The 26,679-nt window shown below is 36.6% G+C and overlaps 1 protein-coding gene across 11 annotated transcripts in view; it reads left to right on the forward strand.

Annotated features, from left to right (window-relative positions):
• Window positions 1-26,320, forward strand: part of MFS17 (Major Facilitator Superfamily Transporter 17) — an 82,016-nt gene extending 55,696 nt beyond the window's left edge. For 3 of the 11 annotated variants that reach the window (XM_019053745.2, XM_019053744.2, XM_072302066.1), the window contains exons 9-11: window positions 226-381; window positions 1,518-1,603; window positions 2,243-7,081. In XM_019053745.2, coding sequence (XP_018909290.2) covers window positions 226-381; window positions 1,518-1,603; window positions 2,243-2,455 — 455 coding nt within the window. In that variant the 3' untranslated portion in view covers window positions 2,456-7,081. Of the gene's footprint in view, window positions 1-225; window positions 382-1,517; window positions 1,604-2,242; window positions 7,082-7,566; window positions 7,639-12,004; window positions 12,233-13,295; window positions 13,487-15,067; window positions 15,283-16,830; window positions 17,068-18,154; window positions 18,240-19,326; window positions 19,548-20,199; window positions 20,350-21,328; window positions 21,462-22,126; window positions 22,283-22,877; window positions 22,964-23,604; window positions 25,241-26,248 lie in introns of those variants that run through there. The other 8 variants (XR_011900140.1, XR_011900141.1, XR_011900139.1 and 5 more) reach the window with 8 other exon arrangements.
• Window positions 26,321-26,679: the final 359 nt, after the last annotated feature.

A 26,679-nucleotide genomic window follows, 5' to 3' on the forward strand; every position in this document is an offset into this window, starting at 1 on the left:
ATGAGTGTAAGTTATGTGGTAAAACATATCTGTGGCATGACATACCTTAAGCAGCTTCCTAAAATTGATAAATACAATTTGGAAAAAGTTGCGAAGGTTTTTTTTGTGCAGAGAGCAGTCAGATCCTATTGCAATGAACTTAAAAGATGGATTCTGAGCATCAAAATTGATTGAAAACTTCTACTCTAATCACAAATTGATTTCTTTGATTGGCTTATTTTTCAGCTCAAATCATTCCAGGCCTCTTGTTACTTGCAATCGGTTACCTGGGTTGTGAAATCAATTTGGTTCTTGTCACTTGGTTCATAGCTGTTACTCTAATCACTGCAGCTTACGCCGGAGCAATGGCAAACGTCGTCGATATCGCTCCTAACCTAGCGGGTAATAATTGCTTAAGTTTCTTCCAAAATGCCTCCTCAACATTTTGCACCATCATTAAGGCCTAAAAGCTGAGGATTTTAGATTATAATAAGATAAATTTGTCGATGAATTAATGTGACAAATTTTTAAAAAAATTTGAAAATGCGTACTTTTGCCCCCATTTAATGGGGCAAAAGTATGCAGGTGAAATTTGTTTTTAAAAAACATCTCCCGCTTTCCAAATCCCTGTTACATCCCGGAAAACGTCTGAAACTGGTCTCAAAGGGTTCCAGTAGTGCCTAACCACTTTTACTGTGAAAAAAAAAATAATAATTCAGTCTCCACAAGCTCCCAAATAATTTTCGAAGTAATTTTTTTTTTAAAGAGGAAAAGAACAAAGTTTAACTGCCCAAATTGAACAAAGGAACATTATAATTTATTAAGATACTGAGTTGCCTACATCCTCTATGTTGAAGTTCCTATACACCACCACCCCCCCCCAACTACGCCCCACTTTTGGGCGCGTACTTTTGCCCCATTCTGGCTGCGTACTCTTGCCTCATTTGTGAACATTGGACAACATTAACCAAAACTTTGACCCCAAGGCCCAAGGTGTGAAAACAACTACGGATTATTAAAGCCAACACTGTAACACTTTGATATGGTGCCTGTCCGATTTTTTCCATCAACTATTCTATTCACAACAGACAATACAAGTACTAAAAAAATCGATCTTTTTCGCATGAAAAGTGAATAATTCTGTCAAAACACATCTGCTTCGCACAAAACTTTGTCAACAGGTGAAACTCAATGTTGCCAACTACAAACACTGTATATTGCCATCATAAATTCAAACAAAGCGCGCGAAAAAATTGCGGTGCGTACTTTTACCCCGTGCGTACTCTTACCCCCACCTATCTTACTCAGAAGTATTTTAATTTTTGATTCTAACATTGATTACATGTTTTTTTTTTTTTTTTTTTTTTTTTTTTTTTTAATCAAAATCACAGTTACTCTCTAAATCTAGTTGAACTTAATAACTCAGAAATTCACCTCTCACTTATAATGATGCGGATTGTTTGTCCCTTTTGTTAAGAATCATTATATTGGTACTTTTGACAAATAACAGGTTAAACTTCCTCCGTCTTTGGTTTTAGGTCCAATTCTCGCATTTGCACAAACAATACATATGTCTGCCAGCTTCTTATCACCTTTGGCTGCTGGTTTTATTTTAGAAGAAGATGTAAGTTGGTGATGTTATTTCTCTCTCATTCGAAGATCCTAGCCACCCTTTACAAGTATTTCTATCCCTATTAAAATTAATCTTATCTCAGGGAACAAGTTTACTGGTGCATTACTTTTTTCTGTCCCAACTGTGCCACAAACGCAGTAAGAAATGCTCAGAAAACATTAATGGATTCTCCCCTCAAAGCAGCTACCCTCACTCTTTAACTCATTTGCGTACTAGCATTCTTTTACTCATTGCACCCAGCAGTACAAGCAATCAGAAAATGAGGGAATTTGAAAATTTTGGAATCAAAGAAAAGAAAAAAAAGTCAGGAAAAGCTAAGGAATCCAAAATGAAGATATTGTGAAAACCCTGCTATTAAAACTAAAAGGAGGTTTTTCTTCAAACAGTGTATGTTTACCACAAATTTCGAACTGAACCAGACTCTAAAAATACTTTTGGGTATTTTTTGCGCCAAAATGTTTATAAAAAATTACTCTGTACAGTGATGCCCATCTCCCAGCCGTGAATTTTTGTCACTCAGGACCCTTTTTCAATTGATGGTCATTAGTTTAGAAATTTTAGAAAATTTTTTACCTCAACTTCAAGTCTGTAATGTATGAGACTTTAATTCATCTTCATTATTGTTCGCAGACAAGTTTGGTTGCTTGGCGCAAAGTATTTGGAACGGCTGCTGTAGTTGCAATTGGAACGTACTCAATGTTCCAGTTGTGCGGAACAGCTGAAGTACAAAGCTGGAACTACCCAGATGGTAAAATCCCAGCCAAGACTGCACCGGAAGATCTTCACCCCCTCAGTGCCAAACCCCTAGAAAAAAATAATTGTGAAAGTGCCGTAGAGAGTTGAGCAACGTCTCGGTAAAGTCTGTTTGAGTTACTTTTCATTCCCTTTATTTTGTTACCTATTATTTTTTCTTCATTGCTAAGGATGTAATCTCTATTTAAGACTTATTTTTGTACTCTAGTTGAATTTAGTCAAGTATAGTCATTATATTTTCTACCTTATGAATTTGTTAATATTTTATTTTGATTGGAGTTTAAGAGTAGATAAAATTATTTATATTAGGTCAATTTCTGATCATTTGTAGCAATTTTGACAACTGAAACATCTACAAATTAGATAAGATTGTATGATCATCTAAAAGAGTGTAAACACAAGTTGGACGAATTCAACCGGAATCGGCTGAACCATATTTCACATTGCCTAATTTTCTCTCATGTTTTATTTTTTTTACAGAAAACATAACACCTAAACGCCATTAAAATTTATGTGAATGACCCTAGATTATGGAGATTATACTTGCAAAATTTCAGTTTTTTCTGGTTTTCTGTTCAATAGATAAAAAATCAGAGAAAATCAGACCTCTGTTATAGTTAGACTGATTTCGGTAAAATCGTCCAGTTAATTGACTGAAAAACGGCTTATATCTAAAAGGACCAACATTTTTTCAAAGATCAAAATTCTTGATTGTTTCATTATCTCAAAGAGAAAGATATGCTAATGAAATTGAATTTTTGTGAGCCTCAAAATGATAATGATTATAAGCTTTCAAGTTTTTATTGGGAGAAAAGTCGTTTCAAATTGACAAAGTTGTTGGTCAAAAAATACAGTAAGCCATCAACTGGCGTGTCATACGCTGAGACGGACATTTTACTCTTACAACTTCTAAAAATCAAAAAGAACAAAAGTTGTACATTTTTTCTAACTCTTTCAATGACAGTCAACTCAAACAAGTAAAGTGCTCAACCATATTAATATATATTTTAAGTTCTTTTCAGTGCAAAGACTTTTTAATTACAAAGTCAGCGCATCTTACTGTATAAATTTAAACACCCTCTACCGAAGAATCAAACCATTTCCATATCACCAGACTTTTTTCAGTGAGATATAAGTAAGTAAGACAGTGAAACTGCAAAAATGTATAGCAAAGTTTTCAAATCTCCATTTTATTTTTCAATAGGCAACGTAACCAACCTTTTGACTTGAAATTCTCACAGAATACCCTTCACATAGAATTAAGAAAAGGTGTTCAGTAGCTCTCCATGTAGAAAATCAAGTATGACGGAAAGGCCCCAACACCATAAACAAAGATATGTATTTCTACAGTTTTATTATGGATTTGCAGCTCACAAAACAATTACAGTCACAGAGATACAACACTCTAATTGGCTCAGTTAATCAGCCGACATTTGCATAGAAACAATCAAATCAGCAATTTTGTAAATTTTCAGTCGTTTTTGGCAATAATATTTTACTCCATTTTAATGATTCTTTGGTATTAAATTTTGATTGTCGTTTCATTAGTCTCATACTATAGTTGTGGTTCAAGTTACAAAAATATATTGGAAGTAGGTACCTATCTAATCAGTTAAATTTTCTAACTCTGCCTTGTAATTTTTAGTCACAGTTTGATAAGTTTCTTTCGCCATCATTGTGGTAGCATTGGTCAGTCATGTCCACAGTTTAATTTCGGACGGATATTTGACTTTTACGTACCCTACTGCTCGAAATTTGTGGAGAAGTCCTGTATTTTTAAGAGACGAATACCTCTTTTCGAAAAAGTGAAATTATTTCTTGAAGAATAAAAATTTGCTGGTTCAAAATGTAAGTAACTGTAGAGAGGTCAAGTTATCCTCGTCCTTAAAATTCCATTGGAAGTCTTAAAGAAGACTATCCTCTTATGATGTTTGAGCCATTCAGGATGCGTCACAAGTATGTAGACAAGTCTCAAGAAAAAATGACACAGCATTAAACAAGAAAGAACTTGGCAATAAACTAAATGGGGACCTTGATTGGGTTGTCACAGATCCACGTCAAGTTATCAATTGAAATGTTGAAATTTACTTTCTTGAGGAAGCTATTATTTTCCTGTAAAGCAGTGTAAAAGATTAAGGTGCCTTTTTTTTAGAGCTAGTCGCAAATTTTAGCATACTGCTGAATTCCTCTTGCCAAAATTTCTAGAGGAAGATGAAATGTGAGGATTCTTGGATTGAATTTTCTTCTTCAACAATCTTCCCCCTTTTTCCGTCATTATTCCAACAATTTACACTCAAGTTTTAATTGATTGTAAAGTGGAATTCGTTTACAAAAATCTTAAAATTTTTGGATGAATGATTTCAAATTAGATTGATTTTGACAGAAACGCACCAAGTCACAACAAGTTTTAACGAGGAAAAGAGTCATGAAGTTTTATTTCTAACGCTTAGGACTAAGTCCAATAGCTACTTTCACGTTCAAAATATGCTTTCTCGGTCATACATTTTTGACAGGAGAGAATTTTTGACTAATTGAATGGGCCATTATTAGAACTGATTTTTACGTATTTTACAATGGTGAACTGTTTTTTCTCTAGATTTAAGATTTAGTACAGATATCATGTGTTAGAAGAAGAAGGAAATATGAGGGAAACTAAACTATAGTTAGTCCCCTAACAAGTGGGTTGATTTTGATGCCTAATTCGTCAATTATGGTTTATTCTAGAGCAGGAAGTTTCGATTCACTATTTATGATAGGAGTTTTAGATGTTAATTTCTCACTTATAAGTCGACTTTGAATGTTGCCAATATGTTCAATGCGTTCTGCGTGAAATTTTGATAGAATAATTATATGCGGCTTGGCGCGTTTCTATTCATTTTGGTCTGATTGACCTCTTTGCAGTCAACTTGTTTGTACAGTAAATTTTCATTAGAGTTAAAAGTTAGGATTTTGTATATTCCTTTGATGCCCTCTTTAAGTTTTTAAGAATATTTTGGGATGTTTCTTTCCATCCTCCTCCAGAACACTGGTTTAAGTTTGAGTTGAAATTTGTTTCAACAAATTTGTAACTCATAAAATTTGCCTTATATATAGTTACATAGAATGAATCAACCCAATTTTGTTTAAATTTTTAATCGTAAGTTTGTCAAGTTGAAAAGTATGCCATCTACATATTTTGGCATCAAGTCCATTTTTCTTTTTCTTTTGAAGCTCTTAAGACTTTAAAATACTCTGAAGACTTGTAATCTGTAACAATTTGTAAATATTTTTTGAGTTAAAGATGTAGAAAAAATTGTAGAAATGGACTCTTCAGTCAAAATTTTTTTACTGTCATCTTATTTACTGAAACTCGTAGCCATCAAGTGTACTCATCAGACATGTATTCATTAGTTGAGAAGGATCTCTGTATTTTTGACCTCAGCAAAGGTTAAAATATCAGAAGTTATCAATGTCCAGGGAATTGCATTTAGAGGCAATTCAATGAGCATTTATCTCAAGCAATGCATTTAAAATCGTTGGATTGCTTACATTTGTACGATAACGTTCTGTCTCGAAAAATTATTTAGAAGGATGTCCTTATAAATGTCTTTCTAACTGGGGTAGTGCCGTTTTGGGGGGCTAGTGGGAGCAACTCAATACTGTCCGTTGTTCAGAAGGTCATTTTTGATCGAAAATTGATGCTTATCAATAACTAATTATCAAAACCCTATGGATTGCAAAAGAGCTAAATGGGTCTTTTTACAAGGCATCAACTAAAACACTACAGAACTCCTTATACATTTTATGAGGAGGATGAATCACACGACAGAAAGCCTAGAAATCAACTCTCAAATAAGATATAAGTGTTCAGGTTAGGTTAACCAATGTTAATGAACATTGGTGAATAAGGAGAATACTAATGATGCCATTTGCATAATGTAACTTCCATTTGATCAATGTTCATTTTTGTAGATGTACAATTTTACTCACTTGGAAGTTGAAATAGTTGTATCCCGTGTTTTGCCTCATCCAACTTTGCTACTCCGCGTTAAAGTCTCTGAGCGAAAAAGAGACCATTTTCTCCTTCATTGTTGTAGGTACACAATTTTACTTGGAAATCGAAATGGTTGTATCTCGTTTTTCGCCATATCGGACTTTTTTACTCTGCGTTAAAGTCTGAGTCTGTTGATACTTAGTTGAGGAGTTGATCTCGTAGCTTACCATTGTGTGAATTATTTTGTACATATATAAGAATATGAAGGTAAAATAAGTTATACTTTTTCCTAGTTAAAACCTTATCTAGTAGCTCATAGACAGTCAGTCAGTTTTCAAGCTCCTACAGATGACTCAAAACTCAACAACATTTAAAATCCACAAAACACTCAGAAATTTTGAATGTGTTACTTTTCTCAATTCTCTCATTTTGCGTGAGGAAAGAGGAAATAGGTTTTGAATTATCCGATTTTATACTCCTGTTAAAAGTACAGAGATTTTTCTTGAAAGAAAATTTTTTATGTGTTTCTTTATTTAAAATGTAATTGTTTCCAATCGTATGATTTTGTATAATAAAATCAATGCCCCATGAATTTGAGAAAGTAACTGTTGAACACCTCAGGAAAAAGACAAAATGGCACTAAATTTCAATGCAAATCAATGAGTGATGAAGAAAAATTAGCAAAAGAAGAAATGTAAGAAAATAAAAGCAAAGAAAATGAATAAATATTATGAGTAAGTATACTGGCTTTTTGTCGTCCTTTCTTTGCTGCATGCTTTGGAATCTAATCATACATGATCTAAGTCTAAGGGTTGAAATACTTGTGCAGAATGACGTAAAAGCTTTGCATTGGTGCTCAGCGTATGCAACTATCAGGAGGCCAAGAAATAAGAAAAAAATAAGGTAGATATTTTGGGGGAAAATCCAGGGAGAATCTTTGTATTGTTATTAACCACTAGGTTTACTATTGCTCATCAGTAATTTCGCCTTTTTCATCAAATTATGCTGTACGATTCTTTCCTCCTAATTTTTCCTACATCTTTCCTTATCTATCAAGAATATCAATTTTCAGCTTGGAACTTCTTTTACGCATTTCAAGTTATTAGTTTATACATCCTTCCTTCAATAATTTTTGTTTTTTTGTCAATTTCAACTTCTTTTTTGTTTATATTTTATTTTATTACCATCATAGCTTTTCTTTTTAATTTGAGTTTCCTAATATTTTCAGATTGTATTTATGTCACCCCCCTGAACAATTTTATACCCCAACAGCCCTCTGACCCTGTAAATTTCACCTCTGGTAAGCTTTTTTTATGTTTTTTTTTCTTTCTCTCCTATTCTCTATCTCTTTCTTCGTTTCTATTTTTATTTTACATCACAGAGAATTTTAATTTCCAAACTGGGAGTCAAGGAAAAGTTTGCAGGAAGATACAACTGAAGGGATGAAGTACATAAAGAAATGCATACAATTAAATTCATTCATCAAGTCTGCAGAAAAAAATGTTTCAGCTGGAAATGAATATACTTCTTTAACTTCCAGCTTTTTTTGGATAACTTCTCTTGGTCTTATTATATTCTACCAAAACAAAAAATCGATAATAAGAAGAATATACACCATAATGATAAACCAGATTGGAGATAGTAATTTAATAATAGCAACAATAATTTAAATTCATGAATATTTTAACACATCAATTTTGAAGGCATTCCCGATTTTCCTGTTATAAGGAGTTTCAGAAATTTTCCGAGATCCTTTTAAGGTCTCTCCTGATTTATGAAGATCCACTGAACCCGGATTGGTCCTCCACTTATCTCTGACAACCCCCTGTCCGATTTTTCTGGGCCAAAAGCGTTTCTGGACTGCTCCCACTTCCAAGGAAATTTAAAAAAATTTCCGCGTTTGTGATATATCGATTCTCATGTTATTCAAGCTAAAATCCCCGAAAATGGCCTCAGAAATTCGTTATCCTCTACTTCTTTCTGGAAACCCCGATGGAAAACTCGATCTCCGAGAAAAATAGACTTTTCCAGCAAAATGGAGGGTGATAAAAAAATTTGGAGATAATAGTCGGATTCAGCATCTTAGAATGCATACGAATCCCTTTCTCAAGGATCAAGTAGAATTAATTAAATCAAAATTGAACACGATCACTCGAGAAGAAAGCATACAAGAAGGTATACTTCTAAACAAAAGGAAGTTTGCTCTACCTTCTTTTGCCGTACATTAAGAGTGCCAAATAAGCGAATTGACACTACTTTAAAAAGACAAAGGTCCACTTAATTGTTGGACCAAAGAGGTACTCTGAAAAGCGAAATTTCTGCAGAAGAAAGGGGCGAAGTACCTGATCAATCAAATAGGAAGAATTCCAGTGTACGAAAGTCATTACTGTGGGAGCCAGACAGAGGTAAAGATCTCGCCGCATGACATGACCCTGAAAAAAATGTATGATGTGCACAAAGCAGAAGTGTCGAAGCCAGTCTCTTTGTCATTGTGTAGGAGAGTACCCGTCATAAAATTTAACCTCCGGCGGAAGCCATTTAAAAAGGACACGCGCCAAAAGTGCGACACGTACCTTTGCGCTATGAGGTCTGCAAGTACCGAGTAAGACAGAGAAAAGGCGACTGAAGAACACAAGTTGCAATTTTCGCTTGCTGAAGAGGCCAGAAATCAAATGAATACAGATCTCAAAGCCAAAGGTAGGTAGTGCTTCTATAGTCCAGTCAATCTGCGACTGAGCACAGGGGAGAATTTCATGAGCGCGGCGCACTATGCTCCAAAACTCAAGAATAGGAAGAAATAAGTCGGATAATGAATGAAAGATCACGAAAGTTTCGTAACTGATGTTTTCTGAGTCGCTAATTTCGAATTTGATGTCAAATTGCCTACATTTTAACACCCTGACCTATTAATTGTAGGCAAGTTTATGGCACGCTGCGGCGCTGCGTGCTGCCGCTGCGCTGCCAGCTCGAAATGTACACTGACGCCTACAAACCTGAAGGGATACTTCAAGCATTGCGCAATGCGTGAAGTAGCCCTTTAGGTTTGTAGGCGTCTGTGCGCGTTCCGCGCCGCACACTGTGGTATTTGACCGAAAAACCTGGCCAAAACCTCAATTTTAAATTTTTTTTTATTGGAAAACCAATGTGATATTCGAAATCTACACTGTTTTTTACCCTGGTAGACATGTATGCGCTATTTTTTGAGTGGCTCAATTTCCCGCAAAGAGACAACGAAGTTACCTATTTCTCAGCGATTATTTTGATAGTTTTCGGCGCGCTACTCGTCGATTAGTTTACTTCAACTGTGCGATCATAAGAGGGAAGTTCGGCAATATGCAACACATTCTTAGGGGTATATTCTACACAAGTAACCACAGTATTTTCGAAATTTCCTTTTTTAGTGATTTTCACAGGAGGTTGAAAAGTGATGTAAAAGTAAACGTTTTTTTCGAAATTCAGAGGCCGATTTCTTTTTGCTCTCAACTGTTCTCAAGCGGTTTAAGGCAGAATGATATAGTCCGAAGTGAGTATTTTCAGGATTTAGAGATGACAGACTGAGGAAATTGAAATTTTTGACTTTAAAGTTGGACTTTTGAGCGATTTTCACAAACACGAATGGGAAAAATTATGTCAATACTAACGACTGAAATTGTATGGGTTAGGAAGGAACCCATCAAAATGAATCATTTTCACAGGTGCTTTCTGTCCTTACAATGGTTCTTATTATGATAAAACTCATTTTCATCTTATAATTTATCCTCAAATCATCATATGGAGGCCCCTGCACTTTCATACTAGCAATAATTTTGATTCAAAACTGTCAAAAATCTGATATCCAGAATGATTCATATTAATTTTTTTGAGAAATGTACAATTACTCCTCAATGTGAGAGATCGGCTGTTTCGTCAAAAATTTTGAAGTGACTTACGCTGTTTTTTTTTTAAAAAAAACATTAATGAGGTAACAGAAAGTCCTTATTCCGAAAAGTAGACCATAGGTGAAGGAGAAACTCGTCTAAATGCACAGCTTTAGTCAGATACTTTGGGTCCTTTTAAAGGCTTTTTGGAGTACCCTCTTTAAACTCTCCGCAAATTGTCATAAGATGTGTTAGGTGGTTCAATTGTGCATATTATCACTTAAGAAGAAGTACTGATTGTAAAATATTTTTAAAACTCGGCGATATCTGGTGATAAATAGTTTTGGCCAGCTTTTCAGGTCCAATACCACAATGTGCGCCGCGGCGCTCCCGACGAGAGCGGGTGGCGAACGATTTCTTGGAAGGAGAGCTCCCCGGCCGAAAAAATCGCAAATCGTGTAATTTTTCTTTTAATTTTCAATTTTGAAAATTACACCCTGGTCGTGTGAAGTAGTAAGTGAACTCTCAACGCCAGATGAATGAAGGCAGGTCGTGCGCCATGCATGCGCGCCACGGACGGACGGCGCGGCGCAGGGCGGCTCATGAAATTCTCCCCTGTGCTCTGTCGGTCAATCTGTGATTTTATTTTGCAAAAATCTGAGGAGAAAAAAATAAGACGGATTCCTCTAATTTCGGTCGCTGAATCCGAAATTTGCCCACTAAAATTTGGCCCGGAATGGCCGCCGTTTTGGAAAAATAGCGCAAAATCACGTCCCCCTCCCCCCAAAAAAAAAATCTCGCTTATTTTGGGGTTTTCGACAAAATAAATTGTTTTATTTTAAAAGTACGTAAAATTTCCTATCCAACGGTCTTTAGATTTTTGAAATCGGGCAATTAGGGCAAAAGTTATGGGCAATTGCGTTCGGGGTAGTTTTATGGGTTTATGAATTTTTCGTAAAATTTGCTGCGTAAAATCGCTGTAATGTTTTTTTTTTTTTTTTTTTTTTTTTTTTTTTTTTTTTTTTTTAATAATGTAACTTTATGTTTTATTATTGTACTCATGTATTATTGTTTAAAATTATACATGAAAGTACAATCATGTGAGAAATGTCACAATCGTTACATCGATTTATGGAGAGTGTCATAAAAGTAATTATATATCCCTCTGTTTCTGCATTGTAAAAAAGCGAACCTATGCGATTCTGCTTGCTATAAAGTAGCATTGAACGAAAATAAAAACTAATTCTGCTGAGCTCACATAACTCATAAGCTCTGAAGAAATCATCCTGAGAATATCAAATTAACATTTGAAAGGCTACAATTAAATTAATACTTTAAATAATGTTATTTTAACCACTTTTGTAATACCTCATTGAAATCCCTCTCCGAGTCAGAGGCCCCCCCTCCCCGAACCCCAGATCAGAGCACCCCCCCCCCCCCATCACTGTTTAATACAATAGGACACTAAGTCGCAACAGCCGATTAAACTACATGGCAGAAGTACGCATCCATGAGGTAGGGGGAGAAGAAAACCAGTACATGCAAAGACGAAAAGTGAGGTAATAACTACTTGTTAAAAAGATGCATTAGTGCATTTCTCCGCGTGAAAAAAGTTCCTCCGTTATATGAGTGATGAGTTTTTTTTTTTTTTGTCCCAAAGAAATAATCTCCGTTTGAAATCCCTCTAAATCATAGAAACCCTCCAAGGCTCCGCACAGAAACAATCACCCATACAAACGTTTAACACAATAGGACTAAAGTCACAACATCCGATTAAACAATGGTCAGAAAGCTCATCATGAGGCCGAAGTCGAGGTCGCCAAGATCCACAGGGAACCGTAACTCTCCGTGTTGTCCGTAATTCAGTCATAATCACCCACCGTGTCGTGAATCTTTGTCTAGCAGTAGCAATTTGTTCTTGAGTTGCGTTCGAATTTTGAAAAATCTGAGCCATTGGAATCAGGTCTGGGTATTTTAAGAACACTTTTACGTCTTTTTTTACCTTTGCCGAATGTTGCCGAAGTTGTGTCACAACAGGTAAAAGAGTGCAGAAATAGAATATTCTCAACTAACGTTTCTTTATCGAGGCTAACTCGGCTGTCAATAGTCACTGGAGTTTTTGATCTGCCTGGTTTCATGAAGAAAACGTTGTTAACGTTCATAGAATGAGCCGTTATTAGAATGAGGAGGTCAACGTCTTCTCCAACAATTACAGAGGAACTCAATTGCTTTGGATGCAGTTCCCAAGTAGCATTTTTCAACGGAAAAATCGCGATTTGTTGCGATTTTGTCGGCGATAAAATCGTTAAGATCATCAACATCTGAGCGATTATCCTCGATCTTGTTGCAATAAAATCGCGATTTTATCGCTCGGTAATTTATCGCGATATTATCACGCTATCCTGAGAGTCCACGTCTACATCAAGACAAACTCTTCATTCGAAGATAGGGAGCAAATACATTAGCAGGGTCGCCGTGTCATCAGTTTTAGAGTCCCCAAATAAAGTGGCAGCCCTGTCAATGTATCAGCTCCCTATCTTTGCATGGAGAGTTTGTCTTGATGTAGAGGTGGACTCTCAGGATAGCGTGGGATATCTCCTCCATTTTGGCCTCAACTTGAGAGCTTTTTTTGAGCCTCGGGGTTGATTTCAGAGAAAACCAGTGGCACCATCGTGTTTGTCGCGAACTTGTACATAAGAATCAATAGTCAAATCGCAAATTCCTCTCACATGCAACATCTCCATCAGGGTGATATAATAGAAAAAAGTGCACTTTGAATGAACGGCGCGGGGGGGGGGGGGGGAAGGTGGAGGATTTTTTCATGGCTGAGGGTCACTGGTATCAAGGGGCACCTGTGTAAACCATTCTGATTTTTTTTCACTTCCAACGGCATTACAGCGTTTTTACGCAGCAAATTTTACAAAAAATTCATAAACCCATAAAACTACCCCAAACGCGATCGCTTACAACTTTTGCCCTAATCGCCGGATTTAAGAAATCTGAAAGCCATTTGATCGGAAATTTTACGTTCTTTTAAAATTTAGAGTCGGATTCAGCGACCAAAATTACATGGGAATGCGTCTTACTTTTTTCTCCTCAGATTTTTGCAAAGTAGACCCCTTTCTTGGCACAGATTGACTGGATTAATGGTGTTTATGTCATTGTTAGTGTGAAGGTGTGAAGCGGGGTTTGGCGATCCAGGAGGAAGCATGGCGACTCCGGGAGCGACGGACGACTCGTCGATGCCGTCACTCCAGCTTCAACCAAAATTCTGCTTTCGCAGCCTCCAAGGTTTGTTCGCACATACCATCATCAAAGTCCACCACAGCTATTTCTTTATACTTATCCTAAATTTCAATCAATGGGTCAGGTGCGCTGGTCACAGAATTGTGTTTTGATGCTAGATTCTTGCAGATAAGCTAAAAATATCTGTCCAAACCGCAACATTCTACGTTCAATATTAACCGAGATAAGTATCGCACTTTGAAAGGTTGGGTTTTTGACGTCATCCACCGCGGTCGCCGTATCTTGGTGCAACGACGACGTATTAATGCAATGAGTGACTTATTTTGTTATCGTAAGCGGAAAAAATCGAAGGCGCCCCGGCTTTTTCCATGGCAAGGTTTGGCTGCAACTATTCGTGTTCTCCGGACGTCCGTGTTGAATACTCAAAAAATTGCAGGCGCTCTACCTTTCATAACCAGAATGTACGGCTGCGGGACGCGAGTGTTAAAGTTCTCAAGGGTTACGCACGTTGTATTTACAATCGCGTTTACCTCGGGGTTCGAATAACTCGTGTTGCATCACGGCAACGTTGCCAAATGGTGCAAATTTTCCAATAACAACATTCCAACAAAGACATCGTGAATTTTAGTCTCGCAAAATTACTACCGCCAACATTTCCGCAGTTTGCACAATTTGGCAACGCTGCCGTGATATTGAATGCGACGCTTTGTGCAGATGAAGTGGATTCGATATTCAGTCCGACTGCAGTCTTTTTAAACTTTTTCCAATTTCCCACTTCAGATGTACACAGATCACTGAGCAGAACCGTCCTGCATGATTGAGACAGGGGTAACGAACATCCATCACGATTATCGCGATTTGCAAATCTCCCGTTGTATCATTTTTTTTAGTTTAAAACTCAGCTTTACTGAGAAAAACGTCCGAAAACGAAACATATTATCGTTCGGTGCTCTATGTCGATCAAACTATCCGGATCGTCAAACCGAACATTCAGTTCGTTAGATCGTATCGGACGCTTTGATTGAACCGACATGAAAGAAGTTATTGGTCACAAAAATCGAACGTTTAATCTTGTGAACCGAAATTTCATTCTGACAAACCACATAGTTCGATTGATATGGAACCCTAAACGTTCAGCTCCCACGATCGGGCTATTTTTTTTCAGTATACCTCATCGTTTTGCGGAATTTTCTCCAATTCTCCTTTTCGCGTGTGAAGGAATAGCGAATTTGCGTGAAAAAATATTGCCTATACAGGGTGATCCAGGGTTAAACGGTCAGACTGTAGGAGCGTGTTCCATGGGTCAAAGTCAGACTTTTTTGTTGTTTAAAGTTTTTTTTACAACGGTGCCCCCCGTCGGAGCAATCCCCCCCCCCCCAAAAAAAAAAAATCGGAAGGTAAATCGTTTTTCCTGAACTCTGGCAACGGTTGTGAACCAAATCTCATGAAAATGTGTACTTTCCTGTACTTTTATGCCCTAAATTTATATACGATTTAAAATAATTCGAAATCTCAATTTAAAGGGGGGGGGGGGTATTTCGGCTCCTGCAGTCTGGCCGTTTAACCCTGGATTACCCACACCCTGTATAATTGGAAATTTTGAACTGTGTGCGTGGTTTGTTGCAGATATGGTGCCAGCGCGGGTGGTGCTGTACATGCTGTCGTTCTCGGGGTTTCTGGTGAGTTTCATGTTGCGCACGGACATCAACATAGCCATCGTGGCCATGGTCAAGCTCCCCTCGACGCCGACCAACAGCACCGAGGCTCAGGAGAAGTACTGCTTCGTCCCGCCCACCTCCAACGTATCCGAACAACCGGACGTCAACATCACCTCCTTATCGGTAAGGAATCGTCCGTAGAAGAATCTCCCGTTTTCCCAAGTTCCTAACTCCGAAACAAAACAAAAAAATGTAACCTTCTTTCCTCCATAAAAAAAATCCAACAAATGAAAGAAGGGACCATTCGTAAAGTGCATGACACAAAAAATTGGATTTTTACTCCGCTCTCAACTCTTAACGCTACCGTAACGCAGATCTATAAGCCTCCCTTAAAAAATACGTAATGCTCTTTTGAAACTTCCCATAAATACGAAAATCACTGATGAGCCTCAGTTCTCTCCTCACTTTTTTCTGCATATTTGCGGGCAAAAATTAATGCAAAAATGCAAAATAAACGGCCCGAGTTACAGGGCCGGATTTCCCTACTTGCCGCCCATGGGCCGCCTGTATTTAGCCGCCCCTTCTCATTCGTTTCGAAACATCGATACAAACCGTCAAGTGAACGTGCCGGAGGAGGAGGAGTGCATGAGACGCGTTTACTCGTGTTAGGCACATTTTTTGTGAAAGCCCTGTCAACATTAACAAAAGTTCACGGAACTTTGCGCGAAAATTAAGTTCCGTAAACCTATCTCTGTGTGGACGAGGCCTTTCATTTATAAGAACAGAACGAAAAAATTAGGAAAGATTAAACAAGAATCTATCTGGTTTAATGATGTTAATTTCCGCCACCGCGCCAACCGCACTGTGCTTGACGCAATGCGTGAAGTATCCCTACAGTCTTGTAGGCGCTATGCGTTTCACGCCGACCGCTGCTGACCGCACAACGTTTGACGCAATGCGTGAAGTATCCATGCAGTCTTGTAGGCACTATGAGTTTCACGCCAACCGCTACTGACCGCGCTACGTTGAACGCAGTGCGTGAAATATTCATGGAGTCTTGTAGGTGCTAATATGTGTTTCATGCTGACCGGCGCGCCGAGGGCTTCTCCTTTCCATCTTGAGTCCGCGTCATCATTGCTCTCTGCGCCGCGCCGCTCCAGGCCAAATTACGTGTTTGATTTCTCTCTCAACTAGACTAATGAAAGGCTCTGTCTCTTGTATCACCGAAAGACGAACAAATTAGAAATTACTTACTACACTTGAACTCTCAGGAAATGGGAGATTTTTCCGCCTTTTCTCGTTTGTAATTTTTCTTCTGAATCAGATTTTTTTCTTGATACCTACATTTGAAATATTACAACATATGCCGCCATGGTTCGCGGCCCATGTGGCCACCCCCTTAAGCTGGCCCTGCCCGAGTATTGTTTTATCATAAAATTCAAAGGATTGAAGAGGACAATATGGAACGAAAGATAAAATTCCAAGAAATATGACAATAAAATAAAATTTAATTACCAAAAATGAAAAAATTAATCCAATAAACAAGTGCATCTCATGTTGTACATTTTATGGTTTGAAAATTATTTTGAATTATAAAAGTGGCGTTGCTGTTCATCTCTAAAATCGAGTCTCGAGGAGGAACGGAACTCAAAACCACCCTCTCTCTGTTCGATCTCAAGGTACGCAACTTGTTCCTTCCTATTAAACTCGATCCATTTTCATGTTTTCCAGGAGGAGGGTGAGTTTGACTGGAAGCCAAAAACGCAATCGGCCATTCTCGGGTCACTCTACTGGTGGTACTTCTTGTCGCAGATAATCGGTGGTGTTCTGACGCATCAGTTCGGCACTAAAATCGTGTTCGGGTTCTCGCAGTTGGTCACAGCTGTCTGCTCCTTGCTCATCCCACAAGCTGCTGTCTTTCATTACTCCGCGCTCATAGTCTTGCGCTCAATACAAGGCTTTGTCTCGGTAAGTTCAGCGCGTTTCGATGTCAACCTAAATTGAAGAGTTTGCCCGTAGGATTACGTAGCAAACTGCCCGTAGGAGGACGTATTATACATAAAATTGCTCTTTGTTTTGAAAATCAATCATTACTTGGTTCGAGCGACCAAAGGCTCAGATCCTTAAAAGTTCCCTTGTATAATAGGGTATGCAAATCGGGGCACCATGATGCTTGAATAGTTATCTCATCGATCTTGTTTTGTCATGGACCCTCTTGCCTACCAAACTCCGCACTTCTCTATCATTATTCTCTTGAATATCACTTGAAACCTCCTTTAAAGGCAGGAAGTAAGTGACTTTTTTTCTTAAATAGAAAAAAGAAGCCATCATTGATATCGAATAATACCGATTTCAAAGTAATCTTGGCCAAGAAATCGACCTTTTTCAGACTTTGGTCACCTGTAGGATAGCTGCAATATAAGTATGATGTACATTTTGTACTGTATATATTTTTCTGACATTTTATCCCTCCATTTTTTCATCTTTTCTTACTCCTACTTCGCATCATTTTCCTTCAGCTGTTGTTGATCTCGATGTAACTTGAAATAAGAGTTCTTATCCTAAAAACGTGCAGTTCTTGCTCTGAATCCTTTCAAAAGTGCAGTTTTTGATCATTTACTTAATATTGGTACATACATTGTGTATCGAACCGCCAATTTTAACTAAGCTTGCAACATCCACTCCATTCTCTTTCTTGGCGTATGTTTTTTTTTCCATTTTTCTTCTTTCAACATCTCATCAGGCATCTGGCTCCTCCTCTTCTCTTTCAGAGTTTCAGACCTTAAATTTTCAATTTTCAGCCCTGCTCAATCAATTTCAACTTCTCGTGAGGTATAGTTTTAAAATTGTTAACCTTTTTTTGTTGAAATCACATAAATGTCATCCCGCTACCTTCATTCCGTGAGGCCTCAATCTTTCTCAAATGCAGCAAGAACAGATTTCTATTTGAGCCAAGATTTGATATATGTATAGGTATACCCCAGCTTCTATACATTTTTACATACATTACTTTTAAACGTTCTCATGGCTCTGACGAAAGTTTTTCTTTTTGTAGGGTTTAACATGGCCTGCAATGTACGCTTTAATTGGCCACTGGATTCCGTCCAATGAGAGAAGCAGATTCATGTCATCAATACAAGGTGAGTTTGAACAATTTTTTCCCGTCTCCTCACAGAGAGGGAGTAGTATGTCAAAATATTATACGCCAAAGAAAAAACTTTCTTACTTGTCAATGCCCCCTCTGAAAAATTCACGTCTTATTTCCCCATAACAGGTAACTGCTTCCTCGGCATGGAACAGTGCTACATTAAGAAATTATTCTCAGCTGCTGCGTTTCAAAATTTTTACTTTCTTTTTGTCCTTTTTAATGAGTTTTACTGTTCATTTTTGTACGAAACTTTCTAAGATGACTTTGAAAAGTAGATGAAAAATCATGTGAAACTTTGCGCAGTTACATTAATCATTCATCATTCCATACAGTATTCTGCAATGTCGCAAGCCAAGATATCGGTGGCCAAAGTGAGAAGCAACGTTTGTTCATTGTGATACCTTGAAATTTCTGCTCCTATCTTTTTTTTTATAGAAGAAACAAACCAACTTTATAGTTTGAAATTTATACAGAATATTCTACCAAGAGAAGAAAAATCAAAAAAGTTTTCAAAACTAGTTGAAAACTTTACTAGTTGACGTGAAAACTAGTTTCACGTTGACTAGTTTTCCACAGAATAAATGGAGTAAGACAGGAAATCAAAGTTGCAAATAGTAACAAGTAGTTTTACAGTTTGGCCAATGATATGTGGTTTTGTATTTTCACCGATTGATCGTCACCGTCGATCTTGGGAAACTTCATTCATTCAAAATTACTCTGTGAGATTTCAAGATTTTGATGAGTATTTAGTAACCATCCAACCATATGCCTAAATAAATTATTGTGACATCTCTTCAACAGCCTTTAGTTCAGAAGCTCTTGCTCTCTAAAATTCAAGTGTCAAAAATTTACTTTTTTGATGTTGAACATCAACATTTGAAATACTAATCAGGGAAACAGAGTCTTCAGCTCAATCCACAAAACTACCCTAAGTGAATCAGGTTTTCTTAGAGTAAGACCAGAAAGAGCTGACCAAGATTGACTTCCTACGTTTGAAAGCCACAAAAGCAGTACCTATTAATTGTTTATGGAAATTAAAAACTAGGTAGTAGAGTGGTAATAGGTAGCCTGGATGTTAGGGATGTCTTTAGGGATTGGGCTGACGTACCCGCTGTGTGGCTTCCTGATCGCGCATTATGGTTGGCGCATCGTTTTCTACACGACCGGCTCAATTGGACTTTGTTGGTGCGTAGTCTGGTGGCTTCTGGCGTTTGATCTGCCGCACAAACATCCTCGCATCACCCGATCTGAGTTGGCGTACATTCAGAGGACTATTGGCAATACTGTCATTGGTAGAAAGGTATTGTGCTTAAATTTTTCGATGTTGTTCTAAGTTTGAATGAACCTAGGTTCAAAAGTTTTGGTTTCAACAATTTTTGCTGGTGTTAAATCTCTGCTGAAAGCAAACAAATATTAGGTAGAAGACCTAACACATTACTGTCATCTAACCATCTATTTTTTTAAACAAATTATGTTCCGTAGTATCCTGTGCCTCAAAATGTACCTTAAATCTGGTATAGCTTATCTCTATAAAAAAGTGATATATTGCGCTAAATTAAATTAAATCAAGACGCGTTTCGGGGTCAAGATGGCCCCATCATCAGCTGGCAGCAAACACAGCAAGTTCACTGCGGGCTGATGATGGGGCCTTCTCGACCCCGAAATGCGTCCCGATTTAATTAATTTAGCGCAAGTGAGTACGCCATTTTTATCACTTTTTTACAAAAATTGTTTTGTGACTGTCCCCTACAAAAGTTTCTATAGCTTATCTCTGTAATGCTAGTTTAATCCAAGAGATCATTGAATGGATTAGGCATCAAATGATTCCATGATCTTACCGAAAAAGCAGCAATTCAAACTTTTTAAAGAAATTACTGAAGTTAGTAGAGAAGTGCTTCTTTTTTCTGTGTAGAATATTGCTCTCTTATGCTCTCCTGTCTTTGTATTCTCAGGAAATGAAAGTTCCATGGATGTCCATTTTAACATCTGCGCCTGCCTGGGCCATTGGTGTCACTACTTTTGGTAGAATTTGGGTTTATTATGTTTTCATCATTTATGGACCATTGTATATGAAGACTGTTCTGGGCTTCAGTATACAAAAGGTACAAATTTTAATCATGAAATAATGATCTCATCTCATCTTTCTCGGCAATTTTTTCAAATGATTTGGATGAAATTTTTATGTAGTGTTTAACCGAGAAAAGAAAATTATCTTAGTCCTAGTATACCTAATGAACTAATGTGGAGGTCGGAGATTTTTTCATCAAAAGCATACTTTTTGCAAACATCAAATCAGCACACTTGCAATGCATGTTTGATAAATTCAAAGAATTCTTCGATAATTCTTCCATACGTGTAATTTTGTTTGATACATCAGCGGTGAATTCGCAGTGGTGTGTACCTTGTTTGGGGTGTTTTAAAAACTCTGCTTCAATGCAAAGAAAACAAATCAGCGCTGCTGCTTGAACTGTTCACCAAATATTCTATTTGCAGAGGGAAAAAATCAGGGAAATGACTACAAGTTTTTCTCCATTCACAAAATATAGTATGACAGGTCGTCTGCAACGTTGCAAACTAAGATATGCATTCCTGCAGTTTTACCATCAATATGCGCTCCAGGTAAAATAATGTTTGTCAGTCACTGATAACTGAGGCAACTGTGACAGCTCGAATTAGAACAAAAAAACATTTTTCTGGGATGCTCTGTTAAGTTTAAAATCCTTAAATTTTGGAGAAATGCATTCATTAATACATAAAGTGATATTCTTTTAAAAATTGTGTAGAACGCCATTAGTTACTGGTGGCTCAACATTTTAAGTGTCTCCTGATAAAGTTGTAGCTTGAAGTAAGGTAAAAAACCAGAAAATTTGCGACCATCAGTTTGAAATTAGGGAGTTTTTGGCAATGTTAGCATTCTTATTAGCAATAATCTTCAGTTGCTTTTTCCAGTTTATTCTCATAAAATGCATCTTTCTCTGAAATCAATTTACAGAAGCAATATTAATGAGTCTAGAACATTTTTAGCGTACTTATATATTTAATGAACCACGTTTGTCCTAATATATTTTTCCTCATTTACAGAATGGTCTATTAAGTGGAGTCCCCTTTTTGTGCAGTTACTTATTATCAGTCATATTTTGTTACCTAGCAGATTACCTTATTGTTCATGGGATATTATCCTTAACCAATGTGCGCAAATTGTTCACTGCTGTATGTAAGTATCTCTTCCAATGACATTAAACTTGTTTTAAAAATGATTTCAATTAAAGATAAAAGAACTTCGTCGGACATCTACACAAGTAACACAGCTTGCCATGAAGTGCAATTACATGGTAAAATGATTGATTTTTTTTTTTTTTTTTTTTTTTTTTTTTTTTTTTTTTTTTTTTTTTTTTTTTTTTTTTTTTCATTACAAATTACTCACCTCCCTCACACGCGGGACTATTGATCCTTTTAATCCGATATTTTTTTCTCTAATGATGTAAAATTATCGAAATTTTATATAAAAAGAAAAAAAGGCAATTTTATTACATTAATATGAAAAATCGTTTCAATATTTTCATTGCACTGTGCTCGTTAGATTGCCCTGTTTGGAGGTCATCTCACACCACAATTTGCATATTATCCTAGATATAATATAATATAAATTGAGAATGAGTGTAAGTTATGTGGTTGAACACTATCCGTCACATGACATACCTTGAGCAGCTTCCTAAAATTGATAAATACAATTTGAAAGAAGTTGCAAAGGTTTTTTTTGTGCAACGAGCAGTCAGATCAAATTGCAACGAACTTTAAAGACATATTCTTGGCATCAAAATTGATCAAAAATTCTTACTTTAATCACAATTTGATTTCTTTGATTTGCTCATTTTGCAGCTCAGATCATTCCAGGCCTCTTGTTACTTGCAATCGGTTACCTGGGTTGTGAAATCAATTTGGTTCTTGTTAGTTGGTTCATAGCCGTTACTGTAATTACTGCAGCTTTCGCTGGAGCAATGGCAAACGCAGTTGATATCGCTCCTAACCTAGCAGGTAATGATTGCTTCATTTTCTTCCAAAATGCCTCTTCGACCTTTGGTATCATCATTAAAGTCTAAAAACTGTGGGTTTTGGGTTTTAATAAGATAAATTTGTCGATGAATTAGGAAAAATCAAGATTATTTTGATCATTAGGTAGTTATAAGTAAAAGGCCTTATCTTGTCAGCTTTGTGAAATCCTAGTGTATGACTAAGCATATATCATGCAGGCATAAATTAAATTGCTTTATTTTGATGATAAGTACACAGAATTATTTTTATTTTTGGCTGTAACATTGTTCACATTTTTTTTTTTATCAAAAACAGTTGCTCTCTAAATCTTAGTTGAACTCAATAACTCTCAGAAATTCATGAAGATAGACTGTTTTTGAGGCACTATTTAAATGTATCAATTGAAGAAGTAGGTAAAAGGTGAGTAATCCTAAAACTGATGTGGTTTATGTAATAACGTTCTGTATTTTACAAGAATCAATGGTTTATTTTTAAATTGACCCTCTCTATCATAATGACATTTAACCGCTTGTCAAGTATCACTATATTGGTACTTTTGTCAAATAAAAAGTTTAACTTCCTCCGTCTTTGGTTTTAGGTCCAGTTCTCGCATTTGCACAAACAATACATATGTCTGCCAGCTTCTTATCACCTTTGACTGCCGGTGTTATTTTAGAAGAGGATGTAAGTTGGTGATGTTATTTCTTTCTCATTCGTAGATCCTAGCCGTCGTTTACTAGTATTTCTATCCCTATTAAAATTAATCTTATCTCAGGGAACAAGTTTACTGGTGCATCAATTTTTTCTGTCCCAACTGTGCCACAAACACAGTAAGAAGTGCTCAGAAAACATTAATGGATTCTCCCCTCAAAGCAGCTACCCTCACTCTTTAACCCATTTGCGTACTAGGATTCTTTTACCCATTGCACCTAGCTGTACAAGTAATCAGAAAGTCTAGGAATTTGAAAATTTTGGAATCAAAGAAAAGCAAAAAAAGTGAAGAAAAGCTAAGGAATCCAAAATGGTATTGTGGAAACTCTGCTATTGAAACTTAAAGCAGCTTTTTCTTCAAACATTGTATTTTTACCACAGATTTCAAACTATCATTAAACCAAACTCTAAAAATACTTTTGGTCATTTTTTGGGCCAAAATGTTTATAAAAATTTACTCTATGCAATGATGCCAATCTCCCAGCCGTGAGTTTTTGTCACTCAGGTCCCTTTCCAATGGATGGTCATTAGTTCAGAAATTTTTGAGAAATTTTTACCTCAACTTCAAGTCCGCTATGTATGAGACTTTAATTCACCTTCATTATTGTTCGCAGACAAGTTTGGTTGCTTGGCGCAAAGTATTTGGAACGGCTGCCGTTGTTGCCATTGGAACGTACTCAATGTTCCAGTTGTGCGGAACAGCTGAAGTACAAAGCTGGAACTACCCAGATGGTAAAATCCCAGCCAAGACTGCACCGGAAGATCTTCAACTTCTCAGTGCCAAACCCCTAGAAAAAAATAATTTCGAAAGTGCCGCAGAGAGTTGAGCAGCGTCTCGGTAAAGTCTGTTTGAGTTACTTTTCATTCCCTTTATTTTGTTACCTATTATTTTTTCTTCATTGCTAAGGATGTAATCTCTATTTAAGACTTATTTTTGTACTCTAGTTGAATTTAGTCAAGTATAGTCATTATATTTTCTACCTTATGAATTTGTTAATATTTTATTTTGATTGCAGTTTAAGAGTAGATAAAATCTTACTCTATAGTATAAAATCATAAGCGCTCCGCGTCACACTGAGGGTGTCATGCTAAAAATATCATAAACCGGTTCCTCCTCAACTCCCCGCCCCCCTCCCGCCGCACACGCTCACATGCTTCCTGCCGTCTCCAGAAGTCCAAAGTCCAAACCGGGTTTTCCTCCACTCCCCGCTTTCGTGCTTTCCGCCGTCTCCTGCTCCCCTCTGGCTCGGAGCCCTCCACCACCTGTGCCCCTCCAGCTACCGTTGCCGCTACCCCTGTGACTCTTAATTACCTCCCTCCGTTACCCTGCCCATCAATCACCACTGTCGTTTTGGCAGTATTTTGTCCGTTCAGTTATCTCGGCGATTTTGCCGAAGCAAGAACTCTCACAATTCCTTAGTCTACCTCTCCCTCTTACACTTCGCCATCTAATCCAACTTCCTTTTTTACCTATCCAACCTTTCTTACCTTTTTTTTTTCTTTTTTTTTTTTTTCTTTTTTTTTTTAGCGGGAATTAGTTCCAGGGCCTTCTCGTTTTAAGTTTAAATATACAGGTTCAGCCTCATTGTACTTGTTAAACGTTTTGAACCCATTTCCGAAAATTATTTTTTCAACTGAAACTAACGAAGTGAACAATTAAGTAATGAGAGCTTTTCTCTCCCCAAATTAAATGTGTCTGTTGAGATTTAGTCGAGGAGTTGATTTCGTAGCTTACCATTGTGTGAATTATTTTCTACATATGTAAGAATATGAAGGTAAAATAAGTTATGCTTTTTCCTAGTTAAGACCTTATCTAGTAGCTCTTTGACAGTCAGTCAGTTTTCAAGCTCCTACGGATGACTCAAAACTCAATAACATTTAAAATCCACAAAACACTCAGAAATTCTGAATGTGTTATTTTTCTCAATTCTCTCATTTTGCATGAGGAAAGAGGAAATAGGTTTTGAATTATCCAAGTTTATACTCCTGTTAAAACCACAGAGATATTTCTCGAAAGAAAATTTTTTATGTGTTTCTTTATTTAAGATGTAATTGTTTCCAATTGTATGATTTTGTATAAGAAAAACAATGCCCCGTGAATTTGAGAAAGTAACTGTTGAACACCTCAGGAAAAGACAAAATGGCACTAAATTTCAATGCAAATCAATGAGTGATGAAGAAAAATTAGCGAAAGAAGAAATGTAAGAAAATAAAAGCAAAGGAAATGAATAAATATTATGAGTAAGTATACTGGCTTTTTATTGTCCTTTCTTTGTTGCATGCTTTTGAACCTAATCATACATCATCTAATTGTAAGTCTAGGGGTTGAAACACTTAGTGCAGAAATGATGTAAAAGCGTTGCAGGGGTACTCAGTTCATGCAACTATTAGGAGGCCAAGAAATTAGGAAAAAATAAGGTAGATATTTTGGAGGAAAATTCAAGGAGATTCTTTGTATCTTTTAGTTTCAAACTAAGTAGAAAGTTGCACGATCTCAGCAGCATTGCAAAGCTTGTATGTTGTTTCTACAGAGGATGGCTCTTTGTGATGATGGCTCCTCTTCATCTAAACTGATTTTTTCAAATAATTTTTAAACCTTGATTTTAGGGGTTTTTCTTGCATACAAAGTGAATTTAGATGATGTATTAAGTTGCTTTTTTTTTGTTTGTTAGTTAACCCATCATAATAATTAAAAATTTAGTCAGGAATTTTAAAAGTTGAGACTTTCCTTCCCATAAATAAGTGAGTTACCTATTATACAATCAGTTTTTCCAACAAAATTCAACGGACACTTTTTCTATTTTCAATGAATTTCTGACTTACAAATGCATATCATATCTTGATATTTATTTGAATAATCCTCTCCTCCCTCTCTAATCATTCCTCATTTGGATAATGGGTTTAAAAACATCGTGAGAAACGCAGATAAAAATTTCTTATACCCCTTGGTTGGACACATGAATTTTTTATTTTTGTTATTAACCACTAGGTTTATTATTGCTCACCAGTAATTTCGCCTTTTTCCTCGAATTATGCTGTAAGATTCTTTCCTTCTAATTTTTCCTACATCTTTCCTTATCTATCAAGAATATCATTTTTCAGCTCGAAACTTCAATTACACACATCAAGTTACTATTTTATACAACCGTCCTTCAATAATTTTTGTTTGTTTGTCAATTTCAACTTCTTTTTTGTTTATATTTTATTTTGTTACTGTCATACCTATTATTTTTAATTTGAGTCTCCTAATACTTTCAGATTGTATTTATGTCACCCTCCTGAACAATTTTATACCCCAACAACCCTCTGGCCATGTGAATTTCACCTCTGGTAAGCTTTTTTTATGTTTTTTTTTTTTCTTTCTCTCCTATTCTCTATATCTCTTTCTTTGTTCCTATTTTTATTTTATTTCACAGAGAATTCTAATTTCCAAATTGGGAGTCAAGGATCAATTTGCATGAAGATACAACTGAAGGAATGAAGTACATAAAGGAATGCATACAATTAAATTCATACATCAAGTCTGCAGAAAAAAATGTCTCAGCTGAAAATAAATAATTATCTTCACATCAATTTTGAAGGCATTCCCGATTTTCCTGTTTTAAGGAGTTTCAGGAATTGTCGAGATTCTCTTAAGGTCTCTCCTGATGTATGAAGATCCACTGAACCCGAATTGGACCTGCACTTAT

Source organism: Bemisia tabaci, chromosome 6, assembly GCF_918797505.1.
Source record: "Bemisia tabaci chromosome 6, PGI_BMITA_v3".
NCBI lineage: Eukaryota > Metazoa > Arthropoda > Insecta > Hemiptera > Aleyrodidae > Bemisia > Bemisia tabaci.